We start from the raw sequence: 20,514 nt of genomic DNA, 5'->3' as shown, positions 1-20,514 counted from the left end.
TCAAATCCAGTTTACACACTGGTCACTCAAAGACTTAAAAAAGATTCTATTAAAAAAAATAGTTATCCATCTTGTACGTAGAATTTTCTATCCCTTTGCCAATTCCCAGGGCTTAGTGCAAACAACTGCGGGAGAGTTGTGCTACTGCTCCCGAGAAAAAAGCGTTTTTCCTTGTATATTCGAATAAAAATGAGCTTACTTATATAAATTTGCAAAGAAAAGAATGTGCAGATCCATGTCCTGGAAGACAGACGTGCAATGGGAACAGAGAGAAATAGTATTTTCAAGGAAAATCTGAAAGTTGTCTCAATTTGACCGAAGTTTTAAAGAGAGTTGGGGGAATCAGGAAAGTTTCAGGGTACTGGTTTTGAAACTAGGGATAGCAAATAAGGCAGGGATGAAGCCTGAACACTCTCGGATCCGTTTCCCCCAAATCTCTAATTATTTCATGCCCAGATTTCTTACGTTTTTCTTCTTTTTTAAGGGGAAAGAAACACAGCCACACTGCAGAGCGGAGGAGCCCTTCTGAGCGGCGCGGCGCACGGCGCAGGCAACCAATCATCACTCAGCCACTCGCTATATAAACCCCCCGCCGCCGGCCTCCGAGACGCGCCGCCCTGACAGTTTGAGTTTACTTTTTGTCTTAGTTGGCAACGCGGAAGGATGTCGGAGACCGCGCCAGTCGCTCCTGTGGCGCCTGCGCCCGCAGAGAAGGCACCTGTGAAGAAGAAGGCGAAGAAGAGCGGCGCTGCCGCCGGGAAGCGCAAGGCGTCCGGGCCGCCGGTGTCCGAGCTCATCACCAAGGCCGTGGCCGCCTCCAAGGAGCGCAGCGGCGTGTCCCTGGCCGCGCTCAAGAAGGCGCTGGCGGCCGCCGGCTACGACGTGGAGAAGAACAACAGCCGCATCAAGCTGGGCCTCAAGAGCCTGGTGAGCAAGGGCACCCTGGTGCAGACCAAGGGCACCGGCGCCTCGGGCTCGTTCAAGCTCAACAAGAAGGCGGCGTCCGGGGAGGCCAAGCCCAAAGCCAAGAAAGCGGGCGCGGCCAAGCCCAAGAAGGCTGCCGGGGCGGCCAAGAAAGCCAAGAAGGCCGCGGGGGCCGGCACCCCCAAGAAGAACGCCAAGAAGACTCCGAAGAAGGCGAAGAAGCCCGCGGCGGCGGCGGCTGCGGGCAAGAAAGTGGCCAAGAGCCCGAAGAAGGTGAAAGCGGCCAAACCGAAGAAGGCGGCCAAAAGCCCCTCCAAGGCCAAGGCCCCGAAGCCCAAAGCGGCCAAGCCCAAAGCTGCCAAGCCTAAGGCGACAAAGGCAAAGAAAGCTGCGCCTAAGAAGAAGTGAAGGTTGTAGCGGCATGTCCTGCCTCCGCGTTCTCAAAGGCTCTTTTCAGAGCCACCCAACTATTTCAAGTGGAAGAGCTTAACTGGTATCTTTAAGGTACTTTTTTAACACTCATCCGTCGTCAGCCTTTTTAGTTTCCTTTCTCCCCTCTTGTTCAAATACTCCCGCCGGAGCATGTGATTGGTCCGCGGCTTTCGAATTCAGTGGCTCTAGAGGGACCTGTTCTAATCTGTAAGCTCCTGTCACTAGGGCTACAGTTCTCGAGAAGTTTGGTGGCTCTGAGAAGAACCTTTGACTGTTTGGGGCAGGGACCGTGAGTGGGTAACTCCTCACTTGCCCTTAGCTTTGTGGTGGCCTTTCGGTCTTCTTGGGCAGCAGTTGGGCAGGACGCCGCCCTGCGCGATGGTGACGCGGCCCAGCAGCTTGTTGAGCTCCTCGTCGTTGCGGATGGCCAGCTGCAGGTGGCGCGGGATGATGCGCGTCTTCTTATTGTCGCGGGCCGCGTTGCCCGCCAGCTCCAGGATCTCGGCCGCCAGGTACACCGGCGCGCCGGCCCCCACCCGCTCGGCGTAGTTGCCCTTGCGGAGCAGGCGGTGCACGCGGCCCACCGGGAACTGCAGCCCGGCCCGCGACGAGCGCGTCTTGGCCTTGGCGCGAGCCTTGCCGCCCTGCTTCCCGCGCCCACACGTGTTTAGAGAAGGGGCTGTTGTGTAAAAAGCCGGTCTGAAGAAGGGGCTATTATAGTCACTGGTTGTTTCCTAATGTTTCTTTCCCATTGGTTTGCAGATGTTGTTCTGAGTTAGCCAATCAGAAGGTACTCTTGACTTGCTCTGCCCCCAGTGGTAGAAAAATACTGCGCCAGTTAGAGGTTGACATTAAAACTTGCATATGTTGTGGAGCAGTAGAAAATCTTGTTTTTTTGTTTTGTTTTTTGTTTTTTCCCCCTTGGTAAGTTTGAGGCCTCCTTTGGGGCACTATTCACGCTATTCTCCTCTAAAGCCGAATAATTATTTAGCACCCCGAGGCTAAGGAACATTAAAAAGGGTAAAAGTCTTCTCTCGTGGTTTGTTATTCATCCTCTCTGCCAGATTTCCTTCCCCTGGATTGCTGAGAGGTCCCAGGGAGGCATGGTTGGCTTGAATATTTATGCCGAATAATGAAAGAATAGAAAGGGTGAAACGCAATAAAAGAAAAATCTCTGGGAGTCTGCGTGGTTTGTTAGAAAGTTCCCGGAGTTGGAGTTGCGGTGACCAGAGCAAAACATTTGGATTCTACATGGGTTGATCTTCCACCAGGGCCGAGGTGGGTGGGTTGGTTGGTGTATTTATTTATTTATTTATTTATTTATTTATTTACTTACTTACTTACTTATTTAATTTCAAGGAAGTCCACTTGATTTTACTGGGAAATCTTGGCAAAAATCTGATCATTATGGGGCTGTAAAGGTGGATGGGGAAACATCTTTATTTTCTCAAAGAGTACATGCAATTTGTCATTTCCCTCAATTATGTGTGTAGGCAACTAATCACAATGCATTTTGCTAGTGCCTGTGGCTTTTCCAGTAATGACAACCACAGATGTTTTCGTATCAGTTTCAAGTACTGAAGGTATTTTGAAATGAAGTTTGCACTCTGAGCTCTTGGCACTGACGACATTCATCATTACACCTGGTGCCCCTTGTTATTTGATGTGTCCCTGATGAAACACATCATTGCGTACACATCCTTAAAAGAAATACACTTTGATAACTGCATTTTAATGTCGCTTTCTTATCCAGTATGCTTTAAGTATGGAGAAGGTGTCCAGATTTCCTCAGACCGTCCTTAGAGTCCATAGCAGGAAAGAACTCAGATACTGCTGATCACATCTCCAGTGGGCACAGATTACTCAAGGTTCAAGTCCCTTTTGACTTTGTTTCTTGATTTGCAGCCTTCCTCCCCTACGCTTACGGCTTAATAGCTTACTAACATTTATTATTTTCAACCTTTGTTAAAACAGGCCTGGGGGATGTATCCGAGAGTATCTTTCTAGCTGTTCTTTTTTTTTTTTTAATGTTTATTTACTTTTTGAAAGAGAGAAACAGCGTGAGTGGGGGAGGGGCAGAGAGAGAGGGAGACACAGAATCCGAAGCAGGCTCCAGACAATGAGCTGTTAGCACAGAGCCCAGCGCAGGGCTGGAACTCAATGACCGCGAGATCATGACCTGAGCCGAAGTTGGATGCTCAACCAACTGAGCCACCCAGGCGCCCCTCTTCCTAGCAGGGGTTCAACTTTTCCGAATCACAGCTGCAGCTCATAATTTCTTCTTTCCAGAAAGAGGCCCCCAAACTCTTTATGACAGTGACTTGTTTGAGGATGAGATCTGGATAAATGGGGGAATGTGACATATTGACTCAAAAGAATCTTTTTGAAGACAAGAGGTTGTATGGATCGGAAAAGAGAAGTGGCAAGAGACCCGTGCGCTTTCTCGAACGCAGGATGAGAGAGCTCACTTCTGATGCAGAGCCAGGTGGGATCAGAGAATGAGGCCAGCACGGGGCATTCAGTGAGTGGTCAAAATGACTATGAGTGTCTCTGCAGTTCCTTACAGTTTACAGGGCGCTCTGTCACCACCTCCCTATGAGGCTTTTGCATTAGGTATAGTTAAAATGCTGGTTTCACAGTTAAAAAAAAAATTGTGGCTTGAGGGTGCCTGGGTGGCTCAGTTGGTTAAGCGTTCAGCTGTTGTTTCAGCTCAGGTTAGGTCGAGTCCTGGGCTGGGCTCCGTGCTGACAGTGCGGAGCCTGCTTGCGATTCTCTCTCTCTCTCTCTCTCTGAAGAATAAATTAAAAAAAGAAAGAAAAGAAAAAGAAAATTGTGGCTTGGAAGGATGATCTGCCCAGAATTGGCTTGTCACTGAACGGTGGACCTGGGTCTCAAGTACAAGTTTCTTTGTTTCTACTTCGTCGTGTGCCCCATGTATTGTATCAGCTACAAAGGGAGTGGAGTTCTTGGTTTCATTTTCAGCCTTGTCCAGAAGGTAGTAGAGTTATTGTAATTCTGTTTCAGGCCCGTTGTGACTTAACTACTTCACAAGCCCTTTGGAATGCCTCAGACACAGCTAAGTATGATTTAATCAAGGTCCTAGTTTTCCTATGGTTTCCGTATATTCGTATTCGGATTCCTTTCCCTGGGAAAGGACAGGGTTTTCACAGGCATCAGAACTTATTTAAATCTTTTCCCATCTCCCCCAGTTTTTGTTACAGCTAACGTCCTGGGTAAGGAAGACCACCGCTGTCTTAGTGTTCTGCACCCAGAGGACGAGGGAACAGGAAGCTCATTCCCAGTCACCGTGTTTCATCACTGACCATGTCCCTGGGATGGTCTCCCTTGAGGGTCTCTTGAAATGCTCATGCTTGGGTTTCTGATGCTCTCTTGGTGAACCAAGGTGGTCTGTCCGTTATTGTTGCAAAAGCCCAGGTTTAGAAAAACCTGAGAGATTGATACTTACAGATGGCAAACATCAGACAGGAGCCCCTGTGAGTAGTTCTCTCAGAAGCACACAACCAGTCAATCAATCAATCAATCAATATAAATACAATTTTCAGGACCAGTCTGAAGTAACCACTTTCTCCTTCTGCTTAGTAATTTCCTGACTTCTTATAACGGGAGGCGGCACACTGAATTCCTGTCACTGTATTGAGGTCCCAATTATTCCTGTCACTCAGTCACTAAATCAGGTTGATGTTTATTTAGAGTCTCGGTAAGTGATCTTTCCGCCTTTCTCACATGCTTTCTGTATCTTCTCCGTCTTGGGATGATTCTACTGTTTCCTACCCAGGGTCCTAATTCTAATTTTTCCAGCCCCGAACTCTGCAATTCTGGTCATTCTGTGATCTGTCTTATGCATAGGGTGACTGGCTTCCCATTGCCTTAGGTTCAGGTGGGAACTTTGCAGTCAATTTTTTTTTCATAATAATACTTTCTGCTTGCATTAACTAGCGCTAATAACAACTCCAATTTTCTTTTCAGTGCCTTCTCATTTGTTCTTTTGTTTTTCTTTCTCTTTTTTTAAACAACTTTCTTCACCTGCCATTCTCTCCTCTCTGCCTGGGAGAGTTTTCCCAATTCCATTTCAAGTTCCATCTCCTTGAATAAATTCCCCTAATTAACATGTCTAGCCTCTGATAATGTGCTTTGATGACATTTAACAATTGGGTGCCATTATCATCAATGGCAAATTTATAATGCTTCTATTCTTTTCTCTCATTAAACTACACCTTAGGGCCTCAGTCATGGTTTTCCACTACTCTAAGGTTCGTGTTTTTAATTGACTAAGGTTTTTTGTTGTTTTTTTTTTCCCCATAAGTGTTCTTTTTAATCCTCAGTCTCGATTTAACCCATTACCCCCCGCCTCTGGTAACCACCAGTTGGTTCTCTAAAGAGTCTGCTTCTTGGTTGGTCTTTCTTTCTTTTTTCCGTTTTGTTCATGTTTTGTTTCTTAAATTCCACATGGGAGTGAAATCATATGATGTTTGTCTTTCTCTGACTTATTTCCCTTGGCATTATACTCTCTAGCTCCATCCAAGTTGTTGCCAAATGGCAAGATTTCCTTCTGTTTTTATGGCTGAATAATATTCCATTGTCTATATACCACATCTACTTTATTCATTCATCTATCCATGGACACCTGGGCTGCTTTCATAGTTTGGCTATTGTAAATAATGCTGCAATAAACAAAGGAATGCCTATACCCCTTTGAATTAGTGTTTTTTAAAAAATCTTTTGGATAAACACCCAGTAATGTGATTATTGGGCCTTAAGGGAGTTCTATTTTTAACCTTTTGAGGAACCTCCATACTGTTTTCCACAGTGGCTGCACTAATCTGCATTCCCACCAACAGTGCGTGAGGGCTCCTTTTTCTCTACATCCTAGCCAGCACCTGTTGATTCTGGTGTCTTTGATTTTCGCCATTCTGCCAAGTGTGAGGCGATATCTCATTTTAATTGACTGAGTTTTTAATCCTGTCCGATAGGTGGGATTATCCCCAGATATTAATCAGAATTAGTAATTTTATTTTCTGTCTTTCTATGAAGGAAGCCAAGAGTAATAAATCTCTCTGCCCCTTTTATGCCCCTCTTCCCCATGGCTTGACTTAGGTATTACCTCCCTTACTTTCTGACTTGTGCTATGCTGCCGAAGGTGTTGGGGTTACTACAAAAAGAAAACCAAAAATATTTATAAGGCTTTCATGGCAAAAAAAGTCTCCAGATATAAAAAAATCAATATCCCTCTGCTGCCAGTTGCTGTAGGAAGTGTATGCAAAATGAAATAAAACTTCTGAATTGTCTTGATTTTAGCTATCATTTCTATAAGAGAAAGTTCCTGGCCATTCGGAGATTATACAGTGAAGAAAAGTGATGTAGTTTCAGGCAACCAGATAAAGCCGAAATGCATATACGACTTAATTACCAGTAGGTACATATGAAATGTGACCTGAGTCATAATTTGCGATCTTTCTCCAATAAAATAAAAATTCATTAAAAGCAATTTGATATCAAGTACTACTATTTTTTCTTACATTGTGGAACCTTATACCTGACTTCTGGCCCATTGTAACCACTCAATAAATTTATTTCTACTTAGGAAAATTGTATATGAAAATTACACAAACTCTACCATTTAAAAAAAAAATGTTTATTTATTTTTGAGAGAGACAGAGTGCGAGCAGGGGAGGGGCAGAGAGGGAGACACAGAATCCAAAGCAGACTCCAGGCTCTGAGCTGTTGGCACGCAGCGTAATGTGGGGCTTTGAACTCATGGACCGAGCGATCATGACTGGAACCGAAGTTGGACACCGACTTCAGTTAACCAACTGAGCCACCCACGTGCCCCTAATGTTTTATTTCTATAGTCAGGACTGTAGTAAACAGTAATCTGTTTGTGCAATAATTTTTTTAAATTCCAATTTAACTAAGAAGTTTTCTGAGGGTTTGTTCAGGCGAAGGACCATTCTACATATTCTGGTGGATTTAATGACATAAAAAGATGTTTTCTGTGCCCACTGGGTCCTCATATCCTGCTGACCAACATCCGGTGAGACAGAACACAGATTAAAAAACTCACTGTGCTAGAATTTCAAAGGAAGTAGGAAACCACACTCTAATATGAATGCCTTTATCCAACATTACACATATAAAACACTCCACTGATTTTAGCTATGGATAGCTAAGCTCTTTTCCATATGGATCCAGAGTTCCCTATTCCCAAATCCCCAAGTCTCAATGTCTGAAAGAGTTGCAAGAACAAAAATTTCTTCTATAAAACCTCTAGGACTTTTTACGATGGCTGACTTGTCTGTGCACTTTATGTTTAGCTTTGTCAATGTTAAGTATTCCACCCCAGTAGTCCCTTTCCTTAGTGACCCTTGAGGTGAAACAGTCCATTAAAAGTTTTTGGTTTTTTTTGATAGAAGCTTCTCAATTCTATAGTTAAGGATACCTTTTCCTATCTCAAACTCAAATTTGCGAAGCGTTTAAATACATGAGAGATGAAATCCTTCCAAGTAGTATGTGTATCCCAATTAGTAAACATCCTTCTACATTTCCAAATAACTCCCTGAATGGTTTTAGAACAGAATTCCTGATTTCCCTTCTATTCAGTTACCGGTTTAGAAATTGAGAAACCTGTTATTTTCATGGAAAAGGAACATCTGTTTAATAATAGCATCAAACCATTTTCTTACAGGCATTGAACAGAATAATTTAAGAAAGCTCTCCAGCTTCCAAAGGATTGTCATGTTTTACTGATAAATATGAGGTAGTCTCATAAGATTTAAATTGAGAGTAAGATAGAGAATTTAGGAAAACCAAAAGTGCCTTTCTGAATGGCTCAGTCCATAGACCATGCAACTCGATTTTTGCGTTGTAAATTCGAGCCCCAATTTAGGTGTAGAAATTCATTAAAACCTTAAAAAAAAAAAGCGTCAGTTAAAAGGATCTTCATTCCTGCGTTAAAAGCGTCAGTTGAAAGGATCCTCGTTCCTGCGTTCATTTCCAGAGGTACTTTCTGAGACCCACCCAAACCGCTCTTGGTTGTTTAGTCTGGTAGATATACCGGGAAGGATAGACGGCAAGAAGTTCTCAGGAAAAGCTACCCTCTTACTTTTTTGTGCTCCAGCTAATAACCCAAGCCTTGGCTCCCCTTAAGAGGCTTAGGGGGAGATCTTTGATCACCTTTCATAGGTCTGGCGGTTGCTAGTGATTTGGGTCCCCAAATTCTGCTCAGCTAAGTGCCGACCAAGGGTTCTGGGGCCTTGGGATTCTCTAAGTTCAACACGGTGAACCCTGGGAGAAATAGATAACCAGAAGCCTTGAAGGCTCAGCCCAGGCCCCCAAGACACAACGGGCCACCCCTCGAACAGCTCCAAGTAACGTTGCAAAAGTCAAAAGAGCCTGTAGGATGGAAGTGGCAAGGGAACGGTCACAATCCCAAAAAGGTACAACAGACCATACTCGAAGTTTAGAATAAAACCCATAAATCCTAGAGCTAGAACGAAACCTGTCAGACCTATGCAACATAAGGAGAAATAGGGGTTTTAAAGTAAAACCATGTAACTAAACACACTAGGAAAACTTCAGGAGACCAAAGGCTTGAGAGCTTAATTTAAGACAGCCCTAAATGTCTTTCAGGCCTGCTACAAGTCTGAGCTCGGTTAGCAATGGAACTTACTTGTTTCAGTGTCACGGCATCTGTTATAGATCAAAGTGGTTGGCTCTGAAAAGAGCCTTTGGGTTCAAAGTTGGCACAGAATCCGGAAATCAAGTTTACGCCCTCTCGCCGCGGATGCGGCGCGCCAGCTGGATGTCCTTGGGCATGATGGTGACGCGCTTGGCGTGGATGGCGCACAGGTTGGTGTCCTCGAAGAGCCCCACCAGGTAGGCCTCGCACGCCTCCTGCAGCGCCATCACGGCCGAGCTCTGGAAGCGCAGGTCGGTCTTGAAGTCCTGCGCGATCTCGCGCACCAGCCGCTGGAACGGCAGCTTGCGGATCAGCAGCTCGGTGGACTTCTGGTAGCGGCGGATCTCGCGCAGGGCCACCGTGCCGGGCCGGTAGCGGTGCGGCTTCTTGACGCCGCCGGTGGCCGGCGCGCTCTTGCGGGCCGCCTTGGTGGCCAGCTGCTTGCGCGGGGCCTTGCCGCCCGTCGACTTGCGCGCCGTCTGCTTCGTGCGAGCCATGGCCTAACTGCAAAGTCAGGAAACCAGGGTAACAGCTCGCCCCTGCATTTATACAGGGGGAGAATCACTCTGATTGGATTGTGGGCAATCCCGGTGAGTCAACTGGAGCTCCATTCCGGAAGTGCTCCCTGAGATTTAGCATTGGTTTAATCTGTTCCGTGCTAGTTTCTGATTGGTTAATTTCAATTAACCGACTTGTTCCCGGCCCCCTTGGGGGAAAAAAAATCACTAAGCTATTTGTTTCCCTTGTGATGCTTGGCACACAAATAGGACCGACAAACTCCATAATTCTCCTAAACAATTCTGTTGAATTTTTCTTCTGTTTGTCTATACAAAGTACGGTGTTCTTGAAACAAGACAGTACTTGAGAATTTCTCTTTAAAAAATCCGCCATTTTCTGCATAGCTATCTCGTTTTCATCCGGAAGGTATTTCCTGTCCTATTTGAAAATCCCACTGTATAATATCTCATGAGTTCCACTTCATTTTATTTACAGCAAATATCTAGTTCACTCCAGTATGGTCTAGGACATAATGTTAACACATAAGGAATTTTATATTTCCGGATTCGCACGTTAAAATTCCAATGTTTTGGAGTCCCTCGTTCTTTTTAATACTGTATTTGACTCAAACCGGTGATTGGACTCTGATGTTTGGTTTTAATGGATTTAAAATGTCAGTCGGGGTCTAATGGGGTGAGCATTGAGGAAAACGTTTGCAATGCTGCAACTTGAAAAAGATGGCGGTGATCGAGAGTCTTTTGCAACATACCTTAATGATAATAGTCTAGCATATCATGATTCTTGTCAGAAGAGACCCGAGGTGTCCTGGATAATTTATGACAAACCCAAAGGAGCAGTTGTTAGGACTCTACTGGGCTATATAATAGAATTTCCTTCCCTCGTTTTCGCGTGCCAGTTCGAAAGTTTCTACTTTCATAATTTAAACTAAGGTTTTATTGAGATGTTTTCTTTTTTCTTTTTTGTTTGATTTTTGGTGAATGCACTTTGAGCAATAAAGCGGTATTGTAAATTAACCTATTGGATTCTCTGGAAGAGTTAGTTTTTTAGTCCAATAAAAAAGCAGGTTTGCAACGCTGCTTTTACATGCTATTAATCTATTGGTCAGTTTTGGTCCAATCAAAATTCAGACTTTTGGACCCTCATTTGCATATACGTGATATAAATACTCGGGATTTTTCTTTTTTCCCCCTCACTCTTTTCCTTGTTGGTCACAACTCTTCTGCTTTTGGTATTGTTTATCATGCCTGAGCCAGCGAAGTCGGCCCCGGCCCCGAAGAAGGGCTCCAAGAAGGCGGTGACCAAGGCGCAGAAGAAGGACGGCAAGAAGCGCAAGCGCAGCCGCAAGGAGAGCTACTCGGTGTACGTGTACAAGGTGCTGAAGCAGGTGCACCCGGACACCGGCATCTCGTCCAAGGCCATGGGCATCATGAACTCGTTCGTCAACGACATCTTCGAGCGCATCGCGGGCGAGGCGTCGCGCCTGGCGCATTACAACAAGCGCTCGACCATCACGTCCCGGGAGATCCAGACGGCCGTGCGCCTGCTGCTGCCCGGGGAGCTGGCCAAGCACGCCGTGTCCGAGGGCACCAAGGCCGTCACCAAGTACACCAGCTCCAAGTAGACTCGCCAAGTAAGCTTCTTGTTAACCAACCCCAAAGGCTCTTTTCAGAGCCACTCACTTTTGCATATAAAGAGTTGTAATAGCAAGGTTCCTCAACTGGCTTTAAAAGCATGTTTTGTCTTTTTACAGACCTGTTTCCATAAGATGTGAGAACTGTTATAGTATGAGATGTTTATTGGAACTTATGTTAATTTTTAGAGCCACATAGATTATGTGAAATGTGTATAGTAGGAACTTGGCTAAAGCCCTGAAAGAATAGTTTTTGTGTGATTTCTTTAAATTTTTACTTGGTTCTTTGTTCAATCATTACACTTTAAAATAATTTCACACTGGGTGTCTGTAACTTACAGTTGTCTGTACTTAAGTACATGTACTTTGGTTATTTGTTTTCATTACAATGCCCACATTATAACAACATAATTATATGTATTTCACAAAGGCCACCTTGTGCAATGAGAAATTATTTTGCACAGGACGCCAAACTCTGAATGTCATTCATCCCATAATAGATCTAAATTAGGCATGGGTATTACTGAACTGCAGTATTTAATCATAGCATCTGTTGTAGACCTTTTCGACAATTCTTCAAATGTACATTAAAATGAATTTATCATCCATTTTATTTTGCCTGTATGTTATTGATGTAATCAACTGCACAGCATGTTGAGTCATTTTCCTAAACCCTCATTTTGATCCACTTTTACATGGTTTTTCTTTTCTTGCCTTTGGTGTATCGTTTTGTATTCATTTAGACAGAGAAAAACTGAAATGAAACAAAAATAAGAAAAGATCTAGGTATGCAGGGATCACAGAAGATATGGATGAAAATCATGGGGTTTCATGTGTTAATTATGGAAAAGTAGATGGTTTGTTTTTGTGCTGCTGAAAGTAAGATGAGTTAGATGCATTGCTGTTGAGCACGTCATTGTTTATAGGCTTGGTATTAGGGAAGCCTGCAAGGCATGACCTATGTATACTTATGTTGGAGATACGTGTGAGGGTTACAGAGTTGTCAAAGGGAATATTCCCGTTATAGGTTTGTTCTCCGCCCCCCCCCCGCCTTTTTTTCCTTTTTAAAATGTATGTCTTCCATTAGATAATGATTGCAGTTTCAGTTCATGTTATGTTATCTTAGATGGAACACTGATTGAAGATGCTAAGTGTGTTAGCTAACTGCATTAGCTGTTGCTGCACAACAATTCATTTGCATTTACTATCTTAAAACAATACACATGTACAGTGTGAGTTTCTGTAGGTCTGGGCAGAGTTTAGGTGAGTCCTAGATCAGGATGCTATTGAGATGTTACCTCGGATAGAGGTCTCTGGGATGCTTGCGTGGGGAAATATCATCTTCCAAACTCACTGCTTAACCGAATTTGTTTCTTTGTGCTTGTAGGGCTGAGGAATTCATTTTCTTTCTTGCTGGCTGTTGGCTTGAATGGTTGTAGGCTTTTGGTTTTAGGCCTCCCTCACTTCCTAAAGAGCCCCTGGGTTTCTTGGCGTTTGTGCATGCTGCCATGGATACTTGGTCCGTCAAAGCCAGCATGCTAAAGTCAAGGAGGATAGATATTACACAACATACACGTCAGTTAACAAGAATCATATACAGAAAAATTACATCCAGTCACCTTTGTAGTACTCTGTGGGTTGGAAATAAGTCACAAGTCATGTTCACACCCAAGGGGGCTAGATCACAAGGGTGAGCACCAGGAGGGGGAATCCTGGCGGACACCCTATGAGGCCATCACAGGACCCATCAAGAAAAATCAAGGCTAAGAACCCAAAGAAAGTTCACTAACATAACGGTTTTCCTCCTTTCCCCTGTCCCTTCATTACTCTAGTTCAATTTGCCTGGAGGCAGGAATTGATGCTAAGAGGTAAAGACAAAGGCTACAAATACCTTGAAGTGCTTTTAATTAGGCTAGTGCCAGTGACTTTCTCTTGAAGTGAAGACAGAGAAGACAATTTGCCTGGTTATCATTTTGGAGACCTCCTCCCTCCTTCCTCTGTAAGTGTGGACATCAGAAAACACTGCAGGTGGTTGAGCCCTAGCACGGGGCTAGGTGTCTGTGTAGCTCCCTTTCTGGCTTTAAAGGAGGCACCGGCGGGTTTGTGAGAGGACTTAACATTGCTGCTTTTATTATGGAATATCAGGGAATAGATGTGACAAGGTTAAGACAAACCCCCAAATCATTGTGGCTTAAATACATTTTATTGGCAATCATTTTACATAATCCAAATATGAGGGAGAAAAGGGGCGAAAAAGTCCCCACGTGCCACCTAGGAGGCTTGCTTACAGGTGGCCGCAGTCTACAGCTCGGTCTAAGCTTCTCACATCAAACCCTTCCCCCTAGTTACCACGTAGTAGCTGGGCATTCTCACTTTGCTTTTCCTTGAACAGAGTAGGCTAATGGTGTTTCCTCCAGTTCATATTCAAGCTTTATTTCCAGATAGCAACTGGATTTGAAAAATGTACAATCTCATGTTTGGGACATGTCTGTCTATAAATGGATTGCAACTTTGAAGTGTGGGCATGTCTGACAAATAGAAAAACCTATGGACAAAGGCCGTGAGCATAAACCTGAATGGCTGCCTTGATGTTTAATGCCCCCGGGCAAGGAGCAAACATGGTTAAACTATACGGAAGTCATAGAACTCAGATCGCAAAATGCATCCGGTAACCTCAGTTCCCACGAAAAGGAAATAAACAGCGCCGCTAGCTCCTTCTAGTGCATGGATAGGTGGCCCTGAAAAGGGCCTTTAGGGTTGGCAAAGAATTCACTTCTCGTACGCAAAGTCTTAGCCCCCGAAGCCGTAGAGGGTGCGGCCCTGGCGCTTGAGCGCGTACACCACGTCCATGGCCGTGACCGTCTTGCGCTTGGCGTGCTCCGTGTAGGTGACGGCGTCCCGGATCACGTTCTCCAGGAACACCTTGAGCACCCCGCGGGTCTCCTCGTAGATGAGGCCGGAGATGCGCTTCACGCCGCCGCGCCGGGCCAGCCGCCGGATGGCGGGCTTGGTGATGCCCTGGATGTTGTCGCGCAGCACCTTGCGGTGGCGCTTGGCGCCCCCCTTGCCCAGGCCCTTCCCGCCTTTGCCGCGACCAGACATGTCCTCCGGTCAGTAAAACAGAGCAACGAAGTTAGGTTACACAGCGACGAAATCCTCATTTATAACCCTGTGGCGGACCTTATTGAGAACAGGGCCGGAGGGGCCGGGGGCGGGGCCGGGGGCGGGGCAGCGAGTTTATCCCCGCCCACAAGTGCGCGAGGCCGCGCGTAGCCGGGGAGACGCAAGAAGGCTCTGTTTAAGGGCCTGTACGGAAACGTCCCAGGCCAATCAAGGGACCGAAATAATGGCAGCTGTCAAGCTAACATCTGCTTCTCCGGGCTGAACTGTCAGGACCCTTACACACCTCGCGCAAGTCGCAGTCGAAATTCGGCATTGGTTTGAATTCTAGTCGCACGTCTGAAATGTATTGGAGTGTTTCCCTTCTGTCCTCCCATTCAAGCAGTTTTGCCCACTTTGCATCGAGGTCAAGTAGTGACGTTGGGAGGATGGTCTTAGGGAGCGAGAAAAGAACTGCAGTGCGCAGCCTGACACGAACACGAGTGTGACGCGTGGGGGCTTTTCATGGGGAGGCCTGTCCCCTGGCTTGCGGCCCGCACTCCCTGCACTTTACCTTCTGAGGCCCACGTCCTGCTTCGTGGCTTGCGTTCTGTCATTTTCACTGTAGGTTCTTCCTCCGCAGGATGGAAATGTTAATCACAAAGATGGTTTGGCAGTCAAAGGGTAAATGTCAGGTCCAGTGTGAGACACAGGGACGGCCGCTTTGCCTGAGAAAATTCTGTCTTCCTGCCCCAGGGCTTGCTTTCCTTCTCGATATTCTTAATTTTTTTTTTTTAACTTTTTTTTTTTTTTACTTTTGAGAGACAAAGAGACGCAGATCCTGAGCAGGGGTGGGCAGAGCGAGGGGGAGACAGAATCCCAAGCAGGCTCTAAGCTCCCAGCTGTCAGCACAGAGTCCAATGCGGGGCTGGAACTCATGGACCCTGTGATCATGATCTGAGCCGAAGTCAGTCTCTGAACTGACTGAGCCACCCAGTCGCCCCTCCATATTCTTAAATCCCTCAATCTGGTATTTTGTAATCTGGATTTATGTTCAGGTTTTGTTTTTGTTTTTGTTTTTCTTCCTAATGACCTCTATATCTATGTATGGGCAAATCTTCGCTTTTCGAGGTCAGTGCTACCCTTACATGGCTACATTTAAATTTATATGCTTTCCCATTTAACCACCAGCTTCCATCACCACCTTCACACCACAAACACAATTCCTTTTAAGAAAGCATTGTCTGATAAAGTGTTCTGGACCCTCTTTTGAGCATTCAGAATGTGTCTAATGCTGAGGGACTGAATTTTAATATTAAATAATTTAAATTGAAGAGCTATTACTCTGTTCAGTTATTGGAAAATTTGGCGTATGTCTGAACAACGTGGGCATGTGAACTCAATTTGCCAACGGTAAAGTTTATGGTATTGAAATGCAAATCCAGTTATTTCCAGTCAAAATTTAGTAGCAGATTGGATGAAATATACACCCAGTTTAGAGGATTTAGGATGAAAAAAGGAATCGAAATATTGCATTGTTCATGTTTTTACATTGATTGGAACAAACATATCTGGAGATTTAGGATTACATAGAATATATTATTAAAATGATTGCATCTTTCCACTTTTTAAAATGTGGTTAGTGGAAAATTTAAGATAACGTACGTGGCTTGCATTATTTTCTATAGGCAGCGCTGCTCAAGGATTCTTCCTTGCCCCTCTCTGCTTCTTGATTTTTTCACCCAACCTTGCCATCATGCGCTTTGAAATATGGTGGAAATTCACTGTAAGGTTGACCCTTGAATAATAGGGGTTTGAACTGCATGGATCCACTTATATGCACACTGGTTTTCAGGAAACACAATAAAGCACTGCAAAGGTATTATCTCTTCCTTATGATGTTCTTTCTTTTTTTATAGGTATATATTTATTTATTTATTTATTTATTTATTTATTTATTTAATTTTGAAATTTACATCCAAGTTAGTTAGCATACAGTGCAACAATGATTTCAGTAGATTCCAGTGATTCAGCCCCTCTGTACAACACCCAGTGCTCATTCCAACAAGTGTCTTCCTTGATGCCCTTTACCCATGTAGCCAATCCCCCCTCCACAACCCCTCCAGCAATCCTCTGTTTGTTCTGTATATTTAAGAGTTTCTTATATTTTGTCCTCTTCCCTGTTTTTATATTATTTTTGCTTCCCTTCCCTTATGCTCATCGGTTTTGTATTTTAAACTCCTCATATGCGTGAAGTCGTATGGGACCTGTCTTTCTCTGACTAATTTCTCTGAGCATAATGCCCTTTAGTTCCATCCATGTACTTGCAAATACTATTTTCTTAATAGCATTTTCTTTTCTCTAGCTTACCTTATTATAAGAATACAATATCTAATACAATATACAAAGTATGCGTTTAACAACTGTTCATGTTATCCATAAGACTACTGGTCACCTGTAGGCTGTTAGTCATTAAGTTCTGGGGAATCAAAAGTTTTATCCAGATTTTCAACTATGCAAGGGTCAGCACCCCTAACCTTGTTCAAGGGCCATCTATGTTTCTAAGAAATACAGTTGCCCAGAGACTGGCCCCAAACTCAAATGAAGCATTGTAAAAAAATTAAAAAAATAAAATCATGTTAGGGAGCGAACATAGGCTTGCCAAAGAAAACATTACCCATCAAAGCAAGAAAAGAGGGGTAACTCGAAAAATTGTCAACCTTAGAATTCTTTAAGGGCGGGCTGATGGAGACTTCCTGAAGTTCTATGCTAATGTTTTTTTTCCAAAAGTATCCTTTTTTGAGAGAGAGAACATCCAAAAATGTTTGCTAATGCAATTATAGTTCAAAAGTGCTTAAGCTTCTGTACAAGAGAATGTAGAATCTCTTATCTTTTTTTTTTTTTTTAAGAAGCAAAGTAATCACTGTGGACATGTAAAACCATCTCATGAAAACGAAGGCCCGAGAATGGTTTACTGTTTCTGGATCCTAAGACCAAGAGAGACAGATAAGAAAATCAGGTGAATCAGTTTGGAGTCTAGAAACAATAAAAGGTTACAGTGTCTACTGTGTATTTGATTAATGAGTACAATGTCAAGGAGTCACATCATGCAGTTTCATAGAAATTTATCTTGCAGGTCCTATGTTTTTATTTCTTTCCAGTAAGGATTCACAGTATGCGACACTTTATCTGAGGCTTGGAAATAGGGAACAAAAGGATGGGCCATGATGTTTAGTATCATAAAAGGTTAAAGACTACACAAGAATTGCAGGAGCATGGACTTTGATCATCTCACTATGTACTATTGATTGAATGTATCAAATTCAGCAGGGGTTTATTTGGTAGAGCTGTAAGTATTTTCTGTCTGGTGGAACAGCTCTAACTCCAAAGATTTATGGCTTCTTGGACATTATTAATTTTGTTTTAACCTCATTCAATAATCCTATTCCAATATTTCTGTGTTAAGTTGTTTATAAATACCCTAATTTCTTCAATATTCTTTGAACCTTTCAGAGCATTTTACCCTTTTCAGTCATTGATGATTTAAGTACTCTCTGTGTCACATGTTTATTTTATATTTTTTTGAATCACAATTTCACATTTGTGAAACAAGTTAAACAAGTGATGTCATGTGGCTCTGACTTGGAGATAAACAGGATGTCACAGAGCTGCTGGTACTTTCTACTTCTTTAGACCTGGGAAATTCAACACTAGTCCCTCAGTGTCATGGTAAATCCTTGGTAAGCAGGGAGGTGGAAAGCGCAAATGAGAAGGCACATTCATCATCAGGCATGAGGTCACTGAGGACAAGGGAAAGACTCTGGTCACAGACCAGAACAGATCTGAAACCTATTAAGAAATATCCAAATATCTAATTAAGGTAAAGGGATAGACTGCGTTTCTTTACATTGTCTCATATGAGCGCAGTTTAAAAGGCCTGCCAGTGTTTTTGTTTTTTAAATTTATTTCAAGGGGATGTGCTTCTGTTAGACTGCTTATTAGGGTCCAGTATCTGTGAAAAATCTATGAATTTAGGTGACTTGTAGGATGTTGATAATTTCAGTGATTTTTGTCGGTTGGAGATGAAAATTATGGCATTAGAAAAGATCATCTAAAGGTTGTAATTGTGCTGTAGAATAATAACACTTTCTGGATCTAAATGTGCTCTTTTGGTTTTATTCTAGTCCTCATTCTTTTGTAAGGGAGGTGAGTTTTTCCTCTATCCATCTTGGTTCTTGGCTGGGGCCCGTTTTACAAAACACCGATTAGCAGGATAAAAACAATGAGAAGTTTATTAACGTGTTTATTTCGCGTACACATGGGAGAAACCCTGGAAGAACCCTTGGAAGAGGTACCTTAGCACTCACTGCAGCTTACACAGCGTCTTCAACAAAGAATGTGTGGAGAAATGACTGGACAAGGGAAGGCAGTTTTGGGTCTTGAAGGACCGAAAACCATGGCAAGGTAGGTATATGGGAGGAAGCTCACAGTAAGGTTTGTCTGCGGCTTCCTCTGGTCCCTCTCTGGGCTTTTAAGAGTCTCCAGTATAGAATTTATATCCTGTCTTAAGGCGGAAAAGGGGAAGGGCCCACAACACTTTTTCTGTCATTGCTGCTTACCTGCCTTTAGCCCCCAATTTTTATGTCAAAGAGGAATATTGTGGGGAGACTGTCCTAGTTTCCTTCACTTTCTTGAACTATTGCTCATCTTGATAATGTCCTGTATTGCTTTGAACCAGGTTTATCTTCCCGATGTTCCCTTACTGATGGTTATATATCAGAATAATCCACAATGAGACAGCTTATTATTTTGAACTTGACACTTCGATAACATATAATGTAATGGCATGAAGACCAATTTCTCCACCTCAAAAGGAATCATGTTTGTATTTACTTTTTGGTCTACTGGGGCCGACCCAGTGGGCTGGAGATCCATTAAAAAGAAATAATGCATTTCACTTGATTCACCTAGACTTTGACTCTGCTGAGGATGGAAATCGTAAACGTTGCTCTTTTCTTTCAACCCCAAAAGGATGTAAAAGGCTGCATGTAAAGAGGGAAATCTCAACAATAGTATCCCTTTTGATCTTTAATACCTACAAGCCATTCTGTGCCCTCATCAAACAACTGCAGTTTGAAAGACTAAGTAACGGAATGTTACACATTACACAGAATTACTATGAATCCAAAGCCGATTCTTTGTTATAAAAACCGGCGAATCCATCTAATACAGTTTCAGGGTATTCTCGAAAAAGAGAAACTTACTTTCACCAAGGGAGCAATCGGAAAGAAAGAGAGTTACAACAGTTTTTGACAAAGTAGGGGGCTCTGAAAAGAGCCTTTTTCAAAGTCCGGAGGGAACAGCCTTGGGGAATTACGCCCTCTCGCCGCGGATGCGGCGCGCCAGCTGGATGTCCTTGGGCATGATGGTGACGCGCTTGGCGTGGATGGCGCACAGGTTGGTGTCCTCGAAGAGCCCCACCAGGTAGGCCTCGCACGCCTCCTGCAGCGCCATCACGGCCGAGCTCTGGAAGCGCAGGTCGGTCTTGAAGTCCTGCGCGATCTCGCGCACCAGCCGCTGGAACGGCAGCTTGCGGATCAGCAGCTCGGTGGACTTCTGGTAGCGGCGGATCTCGCGCAGGGCCACCGTGCCGGGCCGGTAGCGGTGCGGCTTCTTGACGCCGCCGGTGGCCGGCGCGCTCTTGCGGGCCGCCTTGGTGGCCAGCTGCTTGCGCGGGGCCTTGCCGCCCGTTGACTTGCGCGCCGTCTGCTTGGTGCGAGCCATGACAATTACACAGAAAAGGAAACCGGAGAGTAGCAGGAGCCGTTTCTGACCCTATTTATAGGAGAGACCAGTGTGGTTCGCAGGTCCCGCGCTGTGATCCAATTGGTTCTCAGGTTGCCTTTCCGAGAAATGATTGGATTTCCAGTAAGATTTGAATATAGAATCAAAAGTTATTCCAGTTTATATGTCTTCTTAATGCACTTTAAATTGAATTCATAAAACCGAGGTTTCCTTTCGTGTGTTTCAGCGGACTTCATTCATTTCCTTTTTGTGTGAAAAGACGGAAACGCACAACTTTTTGCAACGGGAATTCAGGCCGCCCCAGAATTCGAAAAGCCCGCCCTGATATGTGATTGGTCAGGTATGTCTCCTTTGTTCTCTCATTTCTTTCATGCGTGTTTGACTTTGTGGCCGCAACTTTGACCAGAGT

At 44.2% G+C, this 20,514-nt stretch overlaps 5 protein-coding genes across 5 annotated transcripts; 2 read left to right on the top strand and 3 right to left on the bottom strand.

The window, feature by feature from the left end:
- Nucleotides 1–588: 588 nt before the first annotated feature.
- Nucleotides 589–6,862, top strand: LOC113593853 (histone H1.3). Its single transcript, XM_053223237.1, has 2 exons — nt 589–1,428; nt 4,578–6,862. The coding sequence occupies exon 1, from the start codon at nt 664–666 to the stop codon at nt 1,330–1,332; it is 669 nt and encodes a 222-aa protein (XP_053079212.1). The 5' UTR covers nt 589–663; the 3' UTR covers nt 1,333–1,428; nt 4,578–6,862.
- Nucleotides 1,569–6,286, bottom strand: LOC113593972 (histone H2A type 1-E-like). The gene is made up of 2 exons (XM_053223410.1): nt 6,255–6,286; nt 1,569–2,079 (listed from the first exon to the last, which is right to left on the bottom strand). The coding sequence occupies exons 1-2, from the start codon at nt 6,284–6,286 to the stop codon at nt 1,662–1,664; spliced, it is 450 nt and encodes a 149-aa protein (XP_053079385.1). The 3' UTR covers nt 1,569–1,661.
- Nucleotides 6,863–9,073: 2,211 nt separating the features above from the next.
- On the bottom strand, nt 9,074–20,121 carry LOC128315790 (uncharacterized). The gene is made up of 4 exons (XM_053223409.1): nt 19,677–20,121; nt 14,029–14,306; nt 10,970–11,051; nt 9,074–9,552 (listed from the first exon to the last, which is right to left on the bottom strand). The coding sequence occupies exons 1-4, from the start codon at nt 20,082–20,084 to the stop codon at nt 9,139–9,141; spliced, it is 1,182 nt and encodes a 393-aa protein (XP_053079384.1). The 5' UTR covers nt 20,085–20,121; the 3' UTR covers nt 9,074–9,138.
- Nucleotides 10,769–11,635, top strand: LOC128315732 (histone H2B type 1-C/E/F/G/I). Its single transcript, XM_053223254.1, has one exon. The coding sequence runs from the start codon at nt 10,812–10,814 to the stop codon at nt 11,190–11,192; it is 381 nt and encodes a 126-aa protein (XP_053079229.1). The 5' UTR covers nt 10,769–10,811; the 3' UTR covers nt 11,193–11,635.
- On the bottom strand, nt 13,904–14,352 carry LOC106988032 (histone H4). The gene has a single exon (XM_027040142.2). It carries the CDS (start codon nt 14,301–14,303, stop codon nt 13,992–13,994), a length of 312 nt encoding a protein of 103 aa, XP_026895943.1. The 5' UTR covers nt 14,304–14,352; the 3' UTR covers nt 13,904–13,991.
- Nucleotides 20,122–20,514: the final 393 nt, after the last annotated feature.

This window comes from Acinonyx jubatus, chromosome B2, assembly GCF_027475565.1.
Source record: "Acinonyx jubatus isolate Ajub_Pintada_27869175 chromosome B2, VMU_Ajub_asm_v1.0, whole genome shotgun sequence".
Classification (NCBI taxonomy): Eukaryota; Metazoa; Chordata; class Mammalia; order Carnivora; family Felidae; genus Acinonyx; species Acinonyx jubatus.
Note: the sequence above shows the minus strand (reverse complement) of the source record. Positions and strands in the feature narration are given on the sequence as shown.